Source organism: Urocitellus parryii, chromosome 3, assembly GCF_045843805.1.
Source record: "Urocitellus parryii isolate mUroPar1 chromosome 3, mUroPar1.hap1, whole genome shotgun sequence".
NCBI lineage: Eukaryota > Metazoa > Chordata > Mammalia > Rodentia > Sciuridae > Urocitellus > Urocitellus parryii.
The window spans coordinates 12,570,851-12,586,846 of record NC_135533.1 but is presented as its reverse complement, the minus strand read 5'-3'; the positions used below and the strand labels follow the sequence as shown (position 1 = coordinate 12,586,846).

General features: G+C 35.9%; 1 protein-coding gene across 1 annotated transcript in view; it reads left to right on the top strand.

Annotated features, from left to right (window-relative positions):
- Mgam (maltase-glucoamylase) overlaps window positions 1-15,996 on the top strand; it is a 176,314-nt gene that overhangs the window by 25,021 nt on the left and 135,297 nt on the right. Inside the window, exons 14-20 of the mRNA XM_077795894.1 lie at window positions 732-849; window positions 1,893-2,064; window positions 3,192-3,308; window positions 10,214-10,368; window positions 11,369-11,453; window positions 11,890-11,946; window positions 12,493-12,617. Coding sequence (XP_077652020.1) covers window positions 732-849; window positions 1,893-2,064; window positions 3,192-3,308; window positions 10,214-10,368; window positions 11,369-11,453; window positions 11,890-11,946; window positions 12,493-12,617 — 829 coding nt within the window. The remainder of the gene's footprint in view (window positions 1-731; window positions 850-1,892; window positions 2,065-3,191; window positions 3,309-10,213; window positions 10,369-11,368; window positions 11,454-11,889; window positions 11,947-12,492; window positions 12,618-15,996) is intronic.

The window sequence follows — 15,996 nt, the reverse complement described above, 5'->3', positions numbered from 1 at the left end:
GAGGAAAGTATGATAGTCAAATGGCTTTAGAAGTATTAATCTGGTACTAATATGCAGTATAAATTAGATGGTAGATAGACCAAAAACACATAAATCATTAGGGAAATATTGCAATAGTCAAGATGCAAAGGTAATTGGATCTGAACTAAAATGATGCAGTGACAATAGAGAATAGATACATGTATATGCAGACAACCTAGAGGGACATGTCCAACTAAGCTTCTTGTGACTGGATGACTTTGTTCATTGCTTGTGTTTTTATTTTTCCTGTAATGTATTTTTAAAAATAAAATTATTTTTAAAAATGAGAATAGAAACATGAAAGCAAGATTGGAAATAATTTTTATACTATATGGTCAAGGTAAAGAAGAGTTAGAAACTAATCAGAAATTAATTGATTAGTTTGATCCATTAATTCTATTTTTTTAAACTTGGTTTAAAAATTTCCAATTAAACCTCCAGTCTGACAGATTTCTAGTTTCTTGTGCCTGCCTCTGATCAATTGAGAGCCTAGGTGAGTGGACGAATACTGATGGGTCTGCAAAATTTATTTATATATCAAAACTACCTCAGGGGGATAGCTTTCTGATAGTGAGAAAGCAGTATCATCGTTTACAGGGTTAGCACAATAAAATCCTGCCCTGGGGAGCTGCCTTTACAGGTTGTATGACAGTCAGGGAGTAGGAATGTGCATCTGTGGCTCTCACTGACTGATCACACTTTTGATTCAGGAGTCCTGGATGGGTATCTCTTCTCCAAGAGTCTCTGCATGGATGCAGTACAGCACTGGGGCAAGCAGTACGATGTCCACAACCTGTATGGCTACTCCATGGCGATCGCCACAGCAGAGTGAGACCATTGTTGTGATGAAGTCACACATGATCAAATTATGAGTCTTCTACATGCTGGATGACTCATGTGTAGTATTTGTTAAAAGGCTACATGATAAGTATATTATCATTATTGAATGAATGAAGGAACTGCCTAACACATGGGGAAGAAGGAATCAGACAAATAATTGAGGAATATATAAAATGAAAGAACAGTTGAGTGAATGGAATATTGGAAGAAAAGAAAGCAAGAACTCAAGATCAAACAGCTGATACATTGCAAAAGCAAAACTTAGGCTCTTTTTTTTTCTACAATTCCAAAGCCCTAGCTAACTTGTATATCAATGTGCTTTAGGATTTTAGATTTGGTTCAGCATCCTTCTGTGTTCTGTTTACTTTTATGTTGTATTAAGTTCTGTGATGAAGAAAAGTATTGAGAATTTATTTGACTTGCTATAACAGTAACAGAAGGAAACCAGACCCAAATCACATTCACTCGTCTCACAAAACTTTTAAATTATATGGACACACTTAGATTTCTAATTTAAAAATATGGAAAATTCATACTTGTATTTAGTTATAAAAGTACACACAGGCATATATAATTTAAATTTTTTTATTATTACAGAACTACTACTACAATCTTTCTTCTCGAAAGAAGTTTAACTTCCAAAAAGACTATTTATAAGTCCATTTTTGTGTATGTCTGAAGTCTCAATGATATGAAATATTAGTATTATACATCTATGTAAAATTAAATTTACCATTTTTTTCTAGAAAAATTATATCCCTTTAGTTTCTAGGTTTTTCAAGCTTGGGTTTAAAATTCTTGTAAATTATGGGGTTAATGATGTCCATTAAATACCTCAAAATGAAATATAACAAAATATGAATATACTTAATGGTGCAGACTGTTCCCCAAGGCCATTCTAGCCCTATTAGGTGAGAATGAGATGAGAATAATGGGGTATTTGCTTTAAATAACCTTGTTATGTTGCTGTATCCCCTGGGCTGGGACAAACTAGGATCACAGTGATACCTTAAATCTCTCCCTCTTTCTAGAGCTGTCAAGACTGTGTTCCCTAATAAGAGAAGCCTCATTATAACCCGTTCTACCTTTGCGGGATCTGGCAAGTTTGCAGCGCATTGGTTAGGAGACAATGCAGCCACCTGGAATGACCTTCAGTGGTCCATCCCTGGCATGCTTGAGTTCAACCTTTTTGGTATTCCAATGGTGAGTCCCTGTCTCAAGCTCTTTTATGAATCTCAATCTCTAGGAAACCCCATTCTAGAAAGTTTTGAAACCATAAACCTCCCTTCCCTGCCTGCTGTGGCCCAGGGATTTAATGTCTTGTGTGCATGTGATTCATCAACATGGCTCTAAAACCAGGACTTCCTTCCCTCTACTGATTTATGAAGTTAGGGAGAGAAAGCTTGATATCTCCCAGGCCATTTTTTTTTCTATTAAAGAATAACTTACACTCAGAAAAGTACACTGATCCTTCAGTCTACGGCTGATCAGTGTCACAAACTGAACACGCTGGAGTACTCAGGTGAAGCAACATATAACGTTGACAGCACTTGAGAGGCTTTGGCATTTTTTATTTAAATTCAACATATTTATTGAGCTTCTGTTGTGTTAAAGGTGCTGTGCTAAGTATGCATGATGAGTGTGGAGAGAAACATAAATACAGTAAAGAAAGAACCTTCTCGAAGAGTTTATAATTTTATAAAATGATACATGTAAGCAAATGGTTATGACCAACCAAATGGTTACATGTGATGAGGGATCCTGAGAAAGAGATTTATTAACACTGATAAGATTGTGATGGAGTCAGAGGAGAAAGTCAAAAGAAACTTCACAGAAAAGATGGTGCTTGAATTTAACCTTGAAAACTGACTAATGATGGGAGAAGCTTCAGAGAGATTGAGAACTAAATCCTGGCAAAAACAGTATAAGGGGGAGTATTTGATGTGACTATAAGGATTGTTGTGTAGAATTGGAATGGGAGATTATGCTGGAAAGGGAGATTTGAATCAGGCTTTGACAAGCTAATAGGATGAGAAACAAGAAGCTCCTGAAGATTTTTGAATTTGTGATCATAACAATCATGATCATAGTAAGACTTTAGAAAAGTCTTAATAGTGTGGTAGAATAATAATTTTAGCAGTTTACTAGTTACAATTTATCAAAAAGCTGTTGTACCCACTTAGGTAACTGTGTCTATGTTAGCCAGTGTGAGTCAGTTCTGACCACACTACATCAGGCTGCTGAGTGAAAGTCTTAACTTAGTTCGGTTGGGAGGTCCTGTTAGCAGGGTCCCTGGAAGTGGGGTCTCCATGCTGACTGTGTCTTTACAGGTGGGTGCAGACATATGTGGCTTTGCATTGGATGCCCCTGAGGAGCTCTGCAGGCGGTGGATGCAGCTGGGAGCATTTTATCCATTTTCCAGAAATCACAATGGCCGAGAATACAAGGTGAGGCTTACAAGAAGTATGATTGAAAAAAATTGGCATATATTGAGTGGATCTGTCCATATCCTTGACAAGGAACCTGCTGAATTAACTTTTTACCTGATACTTAGGCTAATTTGTACCAGCATTTGCAATTAATCAGAACCTGTGCTGTACCTTATAATGCCCCTACTATCACAGCCTCTCTTATTTACTGATGCTCTTATTTTTTTTAATTTGTTCTTTCTAGATATACATGACAGTAGAGTGTATTTTGACATATTATATATACATAGAATAAGAATAACTTGTTCCAATTAGGATCCCACTATTGTGGTTGTACATAATGTAGAGTTACACTGGTTGTGTATTCATATATAAAGACAGGAAAGTTACGTCCAATGCATTCTACTGTCTTTCCTGTTCCCATTTCCTCTCCCTTCCCTTCATTCCTTTTTGTCTAATCCAAAGTACTTCTATTCTTCCCAGACCCCCACCCTTTATTCTGAGTTAATATCTGCATATCAGAGAGAACATTCGGCCTATGGTTTTCAGAGATTGACTTATTTTGCTTAGTATGATCTTCTCCAGTTTCACAATTTCATTTCTCTTTATGGCTGAGTAATATTCCTTTGTGTATATATACCACATTTTCTTTATCCATTCATTTGTTGAAGGGTGCCTAGGTTGGCTCCTTGGTTTAGGTGTTGTGAATTGAGATATTATAAATATTGATGTGGCTGCTTCACTATAACATGCTGAAATTAAGTCCTTTAATAACTGGGTCAAATGGTGATTCTATTCCAAGTTTTATGAGGAACCTCTGTTGTGTTAAAGGTGCTGTGCTAAGTTTGCATGACGAGTGTGGAGAGAAGCATAAATACAGTAAAGAAAGAACCTTCTCAAAGAGTTTATAATTTTATAAAATGAGACATGTAAGCAAATGGATTCCATAGTGTTTGCACCAATTTGCAGTCCCACCCTTTTCTAAACATTTATTGTTACTTGTAGTCTTGATAATTGCCATTCTGAATGGAGTGAGATAAAATCTCAGTGTAGTTTTAATTTGCATTTCTCTAATTGTTAGTGATATTGAACATTTTTTCATTTATTTGTTGACCAGTTGTATTTCTTTTTCTGTGAAGTGTCTGTTCAGTTCTTTTGCCCATTTATTTATTGGGTCCTTTGATTTTTTTGGTGTTAAGTTTGTTTGAGTTCTTGTATACCCTAGAGATTAATGCAGTATCTGAGGTGGAGTTAGCAAAGATTTTTCTCCATTCTATAGGCTCTCTATTCATTTTCTTGATTGTTTCCATTGCTGTGAAGAATTTTTAGTTTGATACCATCCATTTATTGATTCTTGATTTTACTTCTTGTGCTTTAGGAATCTTGCTGAGGAATTCAGTTACTAAGCTGATATGATGGAGATCTGGGCCTACTTTTTCTTCTAGCAGGCTCAGGGCCTCTCATCTAATGCCTATGTCCTTGATCCACTTTGAGTTGAGTTTTGTACAGGGTGAGAGATAGGGTTCTAATTTCATTTTGTTACATATGAATTCCCAGTTTTCCTAGCACTATTTGTTGAAGAAGCTATCCTTTTCTAGTGTATGTTTATGGCACCTCTGTCTAGTATGAGATAACTATATTTATGTGGGTTTGTCTCTGTGTCTTCTGTACCATTGGTCTTCATGTCTGTTTTGGTGCTAATACCATGCCGTTTTTGTTACTATAGCTCTGTAGTATAATTTAAGGTCTGTATTGTGATACCTCCTGCTTTGCTTTTCTTGCTAAGGATTGTTTTGGCTATTTTGGGCCTCTTATTTCTCCAAATGAATTTCATGACTGCTTCTTCTATTTCTGTGAAGAATGTCATTGAAACCATAATAGAAATTGCATTAAATCCTTATAGTGCTTTTGGAAGTACGGCTATCTTGACAATATTCATTCTGCCTATCCAAGACCATGAGAGATCTTTCCATTTTCTAAGGTCTTCTTCAGTTTCCTTATTGTTCTGTAGTTTTCATTGTAAAGGTCTTTCACAGCTTTTATTAGATTGGTTCCCAAGTATTTAATTTTTTTGAGGCTCTTGTGAATGGGATAGTTTTCCGAATTTCTCTTTCAGTTGATTCATCACTGATGTATAGAAATGGAATTAATTTATGGGCATTAATTTTATGTCCTGCTACTTTGCTGAATTCATTTATGAGTTCTAAAAGTTTTATGGTGGAGTGTTTTGAGCCTTCTAAATATAGAATTATGTTGTTGGTGAATAGGAATGGTTCAACCTCTTCTTTTCCTATGTGTATACCTTTAATTTCTTTCTTTTACCTAATTGCTCTGGCTAGAGTTTCAAGGACTATATTGAATAGAAATGGTGAAAGAGGACATCCTTGTCTTGTTCCAGTTTTTAGAAAGAATTCTTTCAATTTTTATCCTTATAGAATGATGTTGGCTGTGGATTTTGCATATACAGCTTTTACAATGTTAAGGTATGTTCCTACTATCCCTAGTTTTTCTTGTGTTTTGAACTTGAGAGGATGCTGAATTTTGTCAAATTCCCTTTCTGCGTTTATTGAGATAATTGTATGATTCTTGTCTTTAAGTTTACTGATGTGATGAATTATGTTTATTGATTTCCGTATGTTGAACCAAATTTGCATCCCTGGAATGAACCCCATTTGATCATGGTGTGCTATCTTTTTAACATGTTTTTGTATGAAATTTGTCAGGATTTGATTAAGAAATTTTACATCTATGTTTATGAGGGATATTGGTATCAAGTTTTCTTTCCTTGTCTGATTTTGGTATCAGGGTGACACTAGCGTCACAGAAAGAGTTTGGAAAGTTTCCCTCTTTTTCTATTTCATGGAAATATTTGAAGAGAATTGGTGTAAGTTCTTCTTTGAAGATCTGGTAGAACTTGGCTGAGAAGCCATCTGGTCATGGGCTTTTCTTTGTTGGTAGGCTTTTGATGGGGTCTTCAATTTCATTTCCTAAAATTGTTCTGTTTAAATTTTCTCTATCATGATTCAATTTGGGTAAGTCATATGTTTCTAGAAATTTGTTAATGTCTTCATATTTTTTATTTATTGGAGTATAGATATTCAGATTAGTTTCTGATCATTATTTGTATTTCAGTGGTGTCTGTGATGTTTCCTTTTTAATCACAAATTTTAGTAATTTGAGATTTCTTTCTCTTTCTTTTTGTTAGCTTGGTTAAGGTTTTGTCAATTTGCTTAATTTTTTTAACAAAACAACTTTTTGTTTTGTTGATTTTTAAATGTTTTTTGTTCCAATTTAATTAATTTCAGTCCCAATTTCCTGTCTTCTACTGCTTTTTGGTGTTGATTTGTTCTTATTTTTCCATATATAATAACCTAATTTTTGAGATGTAAAATTAGGTTACTATTTGGTGACTTTTTATTTTTAGTTCATACTTTCTTTATTTAGGTTTTGTTTGGAAGATCTGTTGAGTAGTGAGAGAGATGTGTTAAAGTCACCCAGTATTATTGTGTTGTGGTCCATTTGATTCTTGAACTTGTGAAGGTTTTTTATTATTATTATTTTTTATTTGACAGTGGAACAGATGTTTCGCTGTTTGGTACATATATATTTAAGATTGTTATATCTTGTTGAAGTATAGTTTCCTTGTACAGTATGAAATGGCCTTCTTGATCCCTTCTGATTAATTTTGACTTGAAATCTACTTTATCTGATGGATAGAAATCCCTATTTGTTTATGAGATCTATGTGACTGATAATTTTTTTTTTCAATTCTTTTACTTCCAGTCTGTGGTTTCTTTTCCTATGAGGTGAGTCTGTTGGAGTCAGTATATTTTTGGGTCTTGTTTTTTAATCCAGTATGCCATTATATGTCTTTTGATTGATGAGTTTAGGGCATTTACATTCAGTAAATTGAGAAATGATTTTTATTCGCTGTCATTTTGGTTTATTTCTGGTTTTAAATTTGAATTAGTTTTTTCCTTTGTTTGACTATTCCTTTAGTGTAGCTCCTCCCTTTGCTGGTTTTCACACTTATTTTTCATTTCTTCTTCATGATATATTTTGCTGAGAATGTTCTGTAGTGCAGGCTTTCTAGTTGTGAATTCTTTTATCTTTCATTTATCATAGAAGGTTTCTATTTTATCATAAAATCTAAATCTTTATTTTTCAGGGTATAGGATTCTTGGTTGGCATCCATTTTCTTGCAGAGCTTGGTGTATGTTATTCCATGGCCTCCTAGCTTTAAGGTTTGGGTTGAGAAATAGCTGAGATCTGGATTGGTTTCCTTATAGAAGTAATCTGTTGTGACACCCTTTAAAATTCTGACCTTATTCTGTATGGTGGGCATTTTCACAATAATGTGCCTTGGTGTGGGTCTGTTGTAACTTTGATTATTTGGGGTCCTATATGCCTCCTGTGTTTGATTTTCCATTTTTTCTTAAGGTTTGAGAAATTTTCATATATTATTTCATTGAAAAAATTATGCATTTCTTTGGATAGTATCTCTGAGTCTTCTTCTAGCCCAATAAATCTTAAGTTTGGCCTTTTTATGTTATCCCATATTTCTTGGAAGTTTTGTTCATGGTTTCTTAACATCTTTTCTTCATGGTAAACTTTATGTTCTAGAATATATATTTTGTTTTCATTGCCTGAAACTCTGTCTTCCAATTGATCTATTGTTTTGGTGATGTCTTCCAACTTCCAATAAATTTTTAATTTGGTTTATTGATTCCTTCATGTTGAAGATGTCTGTTTTTTTAAAATCTCTATTTCTTTATTGAAGTGATCTTTTGCTTCCTGCATTTTCTACCTTACATAGTCTTTTACCTGGCCAATGAATATTCTAAACTCTTTCTCTGTCATTTCTTCCACTGTGGTGCTCATGGATTCTGTTATTGAATTATATTGGTTTGTCTACATATTTGACAATATGGTTTGAGGCAGTAGAGATTCTACCCAGTGGACTTCTAGGGACTCTGAAGTTTTCCAGAACCTCATAGATTAGGGGGAGATGGATAATAACAACAACCAATGGAAATAGTTTACAACATCAAACCAAATAGTTCCTGCTTTGTTATCTTCTATGTTAGTTATCACAATAAAGAGAGATGATATGATCAGCTATTTTACCCACAGTAAAAACAGTAAGTTTATATATGGATTTATAATTTTAAGTTATGAACAGGGATAGAAAAGAAGTAATGTAGGATGTGATGTTTGTTTGGGAAGAAGAGAGAAAATAGAATTAGAAAACAGTATGAGTGATAGATCAAGAAATGTTGGCTGTTAGTAGAGGAAAAGAGAGAAAGATTCTAGGGAAACAGTTAAGTGAGACAAAAAAAATTATAGAATAAAAATTGAAAAATAAATAATAAAAATAAAATTAAGAGTAAGATTGTACAAGACTGACATATTCTAATCAAACATTAGTCCTTAAAACATTGATCAAAGAGAAATAAATACCTTAAAAAATTTAGGAATGAGAAACAAATACAAAACAAATCAATAAACGGGTATGAATATGTATAAGTGTTCAGGAACCATTCAGGTAAAAATTGAACAGTGAGTAGAAAAAAATTTAAAAAATAGAAATTAAAATTACTAAAATAATGAAGAGGATCTTGATGAAAAGTTAGGAATTTTTTTTTTTTTTGAATTTCAAGTATTCTCAGGTACGTTAGGTGGGGTTGCTGGAATGTGATGGGAGATTCTTTATGTAGGACTCCTGGGGGCAGGGTTTAGGCTTAGTCAGCCTTGGATTGGTCTGGAGATTTTAAATCAGTTAAAATTTAAACTGATCTGGCAGTTGTTGGGGTGGCTGGGAGACTGTGCCCTAGGAAAAACCCCTAGATTTCACTCTTTTGGTGGAGGGGCCAATTCTTCCTCAGACACTAATGAAATCTGTGTTTTTATGACTCTTGGTTTCAGTCTTTGAACTGAATCAGTTCCTCTCCACCCTTTAGGATTGTCAGCAGGGCATGACTTTCCCAGCTGAACTTTCAAGTGTCTGATCTTTATAAGCTACCATTCTGGAAGGGGAGAGGGGAAGCCAGGTGTGTTTTTTTCAACCAGTTTCCTCTATATAAACCCCACTCCACTTTTGATTTTCTTCTGGTCTCTTAGACACACACTATGCCATGTTTTGCCAAACCTGTTTTCTGGGTTAGGCACAGTTGTCAGGATTCAGATCCCCTGGTGCCATGCCCCCATGCTGGAGCTGCAAAATGGTTCCTTCCTCTGATTTCCCTGATAGCTGGGAAAGACGTAGTTTCTTTTTCCCACCTCCGCACTATATTGTTGTGCAAGACATCTTTCAGGTTAGTGGTGGAATATTTTTGATCTCTGGTCTCTCCATATCCGTACATACCTCAGGCCTCCTAAAATTGAGGGTTCCTTTAATTGATATATCACCCCACTATTTTAGTGCAGGGGAGATAACACCTGTTGGTGCCACTACTGGCAGCAGCAGTGCTGGGATTTCTTTATTTTGTTTTATCCAATCACCTGATTCCCTGATCTGCTTGGAATATCCAGAGTTAATTCCCAGAAAAGCTCCCCTCTCTCACCTTGCTAAGAAGCAGTGTGTCTGGATTCTTGGCTTCACACCAGGGAGTGACCAGGAAAGTTACCTTCTCTAATCCACCAGTGTGAGGCTCCCCCTGTGAGCATTTTCTATCAAAGAACTGTACACTTTATGTATGTTACTTGTTTTGTAATGAGAAGCAAATGGGAAAGTATTTCAACAGAGCAATTCTAGGCTGAATGAGGGAGATGAGTTGCAAATTGCAATGACAACTTGTTGAAATGGTCACTGTTTGTCCAGCTGTACTGCTCAGAGGCAAAGCTTGCAATCTAAGCCTCAGCCATTCAAGAAGGAAATTCTTTCTGTAGACAGCTCACCCTAGCAAACCTTTATTTCCTCCCAGGACCAGGATCCTGCCTCCTTTGGAGCTGACTCCTTGCTGATGAATTCGTCCAGGCACTACCTTAACATTCGCTATACTTTATTGCCTTACCTGTACACTCTCTTCTACTATGCTCATAGCCGAGGGGACACAGTGGCCAGACCTCTTCTACATGAGTAAGTTCTCCCATACTCAGTGCAAGTGACTGTGTGTGTGTGTGTGTGTGTGTGTGTGTGTGTGTGTGTGACTTGAGTGCCCATTGGCTATTTGTAAGGTTATTGCAGCCTATATATTACCATAGGAGTAGATTTAAGTATTTTAGCTTGTTCCTTCTGGGGAGAAAACTAGACTTAAAGTCATGGGATCTTGGGGCTTTTCTTTGTTCTTCCACCAGCAAATTCTACATCTTAGATGCCATTTAAGATCTTTCATTCTTAGTTTCTTTAGTCTTTTTTTTGCCCCCTGTGGTGCTGGGGATCAAACTCAGGGCCTTGCACATACTAGGCAAGCACTTTTCTAGTGAGTTACACTTCCAGCTCTAGAAGGTCAATAGTATGACTCTGATGGTCTCTCCTATAACTCACTATGATGCTAGGTCTCTGTTTAAGTTCCAGGAATAAGCCTGTGATTTGAAAGGAAATGAGAATATCATAAAGGATCTCTAGAATTTCATAATTCTGGTTTGCCAGCCAGTTAGCACTTCTGAGTTAACTCTGCAAGGCGGGACTTAAGAGCCTTTCCTTGTCAGAATACTGTTACCTCCTTTATATATACGGCAGGCATATATCTGCATTACTGTATATCCATTTTAGGTTTAAGTTTTCACTGTCTTCTAGAATTTCCTGTTAAAAGGCAGATTTTCTAAAAGTAAAATTTGCATTATTATTTTTTTTAGGTCAGATTTAGTTCCTTCTTGATAGTGAAAGTTCTAAAATATATTGGTTATTTTACTTTTTTTCAAAGGAGGATATGACAAATAGAATTACAGCCTGAGATCTGTCTAGCATAGATATTAGAATAGGAATTTTTGTCTAACGTGAAGGAGTAATAAGAGGGTACAGGGATTGGGGAAAGAAGATTTGTTTGGGGGCTAGGTAGGGGTTGAATAGGTGTTTCAGAATAATTGTGCCAGGTGCATTGGCCCATATCTCAGTGATCTGTCTCCTTGGTGTCTAGGTTCTACCAGGACAGTGAAACTTGGGATGTGCACCGGCAGTTTTTATGGGGCCCAGGTCTCCTCATCACTCCAGTTCTGGATGAGGTAAGTGTTCTCACTGAGACTCGTTGTCCCTGCTTCTGTCTCTGTGTCCCCTCCAAACCCATTTTTTTTCTTTATTCCAAACTCATTTTTAATATCTGTGGCTAAGTCAGCTGTGAGGAGAGTATTCTGGGGTTCTGGAAGTGGGAAATGTGATACACAGAGTCCTCTCTAGAAGTCATTATTTTTGAGCAAATTCTCAACCAATGTAGAAACATCTGTTGACAACTCTGCTTAAGTAGTGACCCTATGGTGTGCCAGATTGTCACAGCAGATTATTCTTTGATCTGTGATATGGAGGCAGAAGGGAGTAGTGACCAGCACACTAACGTCAAACTGCTCAGGATGTGATTGTCACTTCTATTATATAATAAATAAGTAAAACATATTTTATTCCCTCAGAGGCTGATATAAAGGATAATATTTGTTTTAATTTTAGGGTGCAGAGAAAGTAACGGCATATGTGCCTGATGCCATCTGGTATGACTATGAAACTGTAAGTAACTTGGACTTTTTTAAACTTCTGAAGACCACAGTTGCAGCTGTATAAACAAGATGACTTCCTAGAAAAAGAAACATCCATCCATTCACTGAAGAATGTTTCTGTAGTATTTTCCATAATTTCACAGCAAAGCCTAGATAATGTGAAACTAAGTAATATAATATCAGTCATGATGGAATTTGAAAAAAATATTTTTATTCAACAATAAGATAAAGACTCATATGGTGTCTCACGATCAAATATAAAAGGGACTAACGGGCAATTTGAGTTTGGTCAGGAATCAGATTCCTGTTCAGAACTATTGGGTTAAATAATATATAATGATTATTTGTTCCTCAGCAGGGAACAAACAATCTCACAAACCCTCAACTAACCATGAAAAATGTTGCTCCTAATTTTTTTATTTCCTTTTTTGATTGCCTGAGTATATAGTGACAGCTAAATGGAAAAGAGAGACCATGGATAGATAACTCAGCACACAGGCGATCAATGCAGACTGTGGCTCTAAGGCCAATGTGTTTGACTATCTGTCCGATTCAGGGGGCCCAATTGAGATGGAGGAAGCAAAAAGTTGAGATGGAAATTCCTAGAGACAAAATCGGACTTCACCTTCGAGGAGGCTATATCTTCCCCACACAGCAGCCAAGTACAACGACTATGGCCAGGTACAGCATGGCTGGGAACATCCTCAAAGGGAAGCCTGACAAAGCAGGTCATTTCTGTCTCCATATGTTGACTAGAGGATGCTGAAGCACAGAATGGAGTGAGGAAGGAAGAGTCCTGAGGCACACGTGTGCATGTGTGTCTGACTTGAGGGGATTTTAAGTCTGTCCTTGGTGTTCCCTTGGCCTCTTCACAACCTAGAGCTGCACATAGAAGGATTTTGAAAGATCTTATCCCTGCTTCTTCTTAAGTTTCTCTAAATACGCTGGCAATTAGGCTGGCCAGCTTTCCTGGGATATTGCAGTTTTAGCATTGAAAATCTCATGTCTTAAGAAAACTCAATTCAGGGCAGGCCAGGTCAGCTGGTCACCCCACCTTCTTTGACCTCACCATCTATCTATGCATGGTTCTCAGGTTTTTGCCTCATTAATTATCACTTATAGATTTGGAATTCCCTGTCTATCCTCCTATAACCTCAGCTTCCCATTACTTTCTCCTACTGAGCCATTTCTTTCTTATGATTCAAAACTGGATTCAGAAACTCCTTTCTTTTATAAATCTCGAATCTCCCATGCTGTTGATTTTTCTGTTTTTGATTCCAAAAGTATAGTCTTCATCTATACTAAAGAGATGTATAAATATATTGTGACCCTGAAATTATTAGTTTATTTGTTTTTAATAATCTGGGAGTCCTTTAGAGGACACAAACCTGTCTTTTTCTTTCTTTCTTTTTTTTTTGATTTTTTCTTTTAGATATACATGACAAAAAGTGTATTTTAACATATTATACCTACATGGCATATAACTTATCCTAATTAGGATCCCATTCTTGTGGTTATACATGATGTGGAGTTTCACTGGTGGTATATTCATCTATGAACATAAGAAAGTTATGTCTGATTCATTCTACTCTCTTTCCTGTTGCCATCTTCCTCCCTTCCCTTCATTCCCCTTTATCTAATCCAATGAGCCTCTATTCTTACCTCCCCCAACTTATTGTGTGTTAGCATCTATATATCAGAGAGAACATTTGGCCTTTAAACCTGTCTTTTTCTTTGAACCTCCTTTATTACCTTAATTTTTCAGTTATAGACTTTTTAACGAAAATATGCCCAAATCCAACACCAGTTGGTTTTATTTTTATAATTGTTCAGCTTCAGGCTCTTCTACACATTGACACCAAAATTGTCTTTCTCACATGATAATCTTAACTTGTTTCATCCCGGCTTAAGTCTGAACCTTTCACTAAGAGACTGCTGAAGACCCATCATAGTCTGATTCCAAGTTAGCCTTGATAACTCTATTTCCTGCTATTTTAGTACACATATGGAGCAACTATACCCCAAATGCACTACTCTACAAACATAGCCATCTATTTTGTTGCATTTGGGTATCTGCACTTAATACTCTTTCCAGCAGGCCCAGGGCCTCCAGCATGCTAGGCAAGCCGTTTACCACTGAGTACTCTCCCAGCCATTAGGTACATATATATATTTTTTGTCTTTGTTGTTTTTATTAGAGGATTATAGTTACACATAGTAGGTAGGTTCATTTTGACAAAATCATACATGCATGAAATGTGATTTCCTCCATTTCAGTCCCCATTGCCTCACTTTTCTCCCCTACTCCTTCCTTCTAGTCTCCTTCTTCTACACTGCTAGTCTTCCTTTTGCTCATTTATTTATTTATTTATTTATTTTTGATTGGTTCTTTCTACATATACATAAAGATGGAATACCCTGTATGGAGTATAATTATATATTCATATAGTGTGATTTTGTTGAATTCGTTCCACATTTCCTCCCTCTACCCTTCCCTCTACCCTCCCTCTCAATCTCCTACTCCACTGATCTTCCCTATGTCTTTATGATATCCAGTTCTCCCTGTCCTTTGTCCCCTTCTTTTCCTCTAGCTTCAACATATGACTGAAAACAAACATTTGACCCTTGCTTTTCTGACTCTGGCTAATTTCACTTAGCATGATGTTTTCCATTTTCATCCATTTATAGCCAAAGCTATAATTTCATTCTTCTCTATGGCTGAGTGAAACTCTATTGTGTATATATGACACATTTTCTTTGATCTATTCACCTATTGATAGGCATCTAATTTGGTTCCATAATTTGGCTATTGTGAATTGTGCATCTATAAACATTGAGGTGGCTATATCACTATAGTTTGCTGATTTTAATTCTTTGGATAAATTTTGATCTGTTCTTTTAGATATACATGACAAAAAAGTGTATTTTAACATATTATACCTACATGGAGTATATAGATTTAGAATTCTCTATTCATCCTCCTAAAACCTCAACTTCCCATTACTTTCTCCTACTGAGCTATTTCTTTCTTATGATAGTTGGGAGTGGAATAGCTGGGTCATATGATGGTTCCATTCCTAGTTTTTTTGAGGAATCTCTTGTAGGATCTTACTTTATGTTGCTTTCCAGAGTGCTTACACTAATTTGCAGTTCTACCAATAATGAGTATATCTTTTCCCCCACAACCTCAGCAGCATGTATTATTTGTATTCTTACATTTTCAAAGATCCAAGATAAGCTCAGATTTTATCTGCAAGTAATCTTTCTCTAACTCTTTTGGTAAAGGGAATGGGACCACTTTGACTTTCTAACTTTAAAAAATATTATTTGCTCCTTAGAAGATTTTTCTCTTTTCTCCTAAATATTGTTATGTATTTCAACCATAGTCATTTCATTCTCTATCTGAAAGTTATTTTATCTGAATTACTTAGGGGAATATACACCGATATTTAATTGTTTCTGCTGAAAATTTAATGCTGACTTATTATCTTAAGTATTTAGTTCCCAAATCTTAAGGTCACAGATGTGTATCTAATTCCTCTTCGGTTGAAAGGCAATTGGACTATGGTCAACTTGGTATCATATTAGTTCCCCATCTAAGATCTGGCTTCACACGGGAATTGAAGATTCCACTTCTCTACCTTAGACTGCCAATCAGTGGCCCCATATTAGACCTATTATTATCAGTATTAGACCTATTATTCATTAGCCCCAGAGAAATTCCAGGTTTGGCTTTTTGGATACCCTTTGGATTTAGCTCATTGTATTGTTTACCTGTTGCCATATTTGTCTCTTATATATAACCTATTTTTCCTACAGGAACAACAATGTTTTTTAATAAGAACATATGTTGTAATTTATCTAGGATCAAGTAATATTTTAGAGGGTGGGTTCTTTAAAATATCTAGTCTACCATCCTTCTGGAAGTGTCACTCTGGACTCCTGTAGGATCTCACTTTATGTGTCACTGTTCATTTTCTGCTTTGGTTATTTGGTGACTATGTCCAATCTTTGTTATAATATGGAAGGTCAAAGAGGGGGTCACAAGTAGGGATTTATT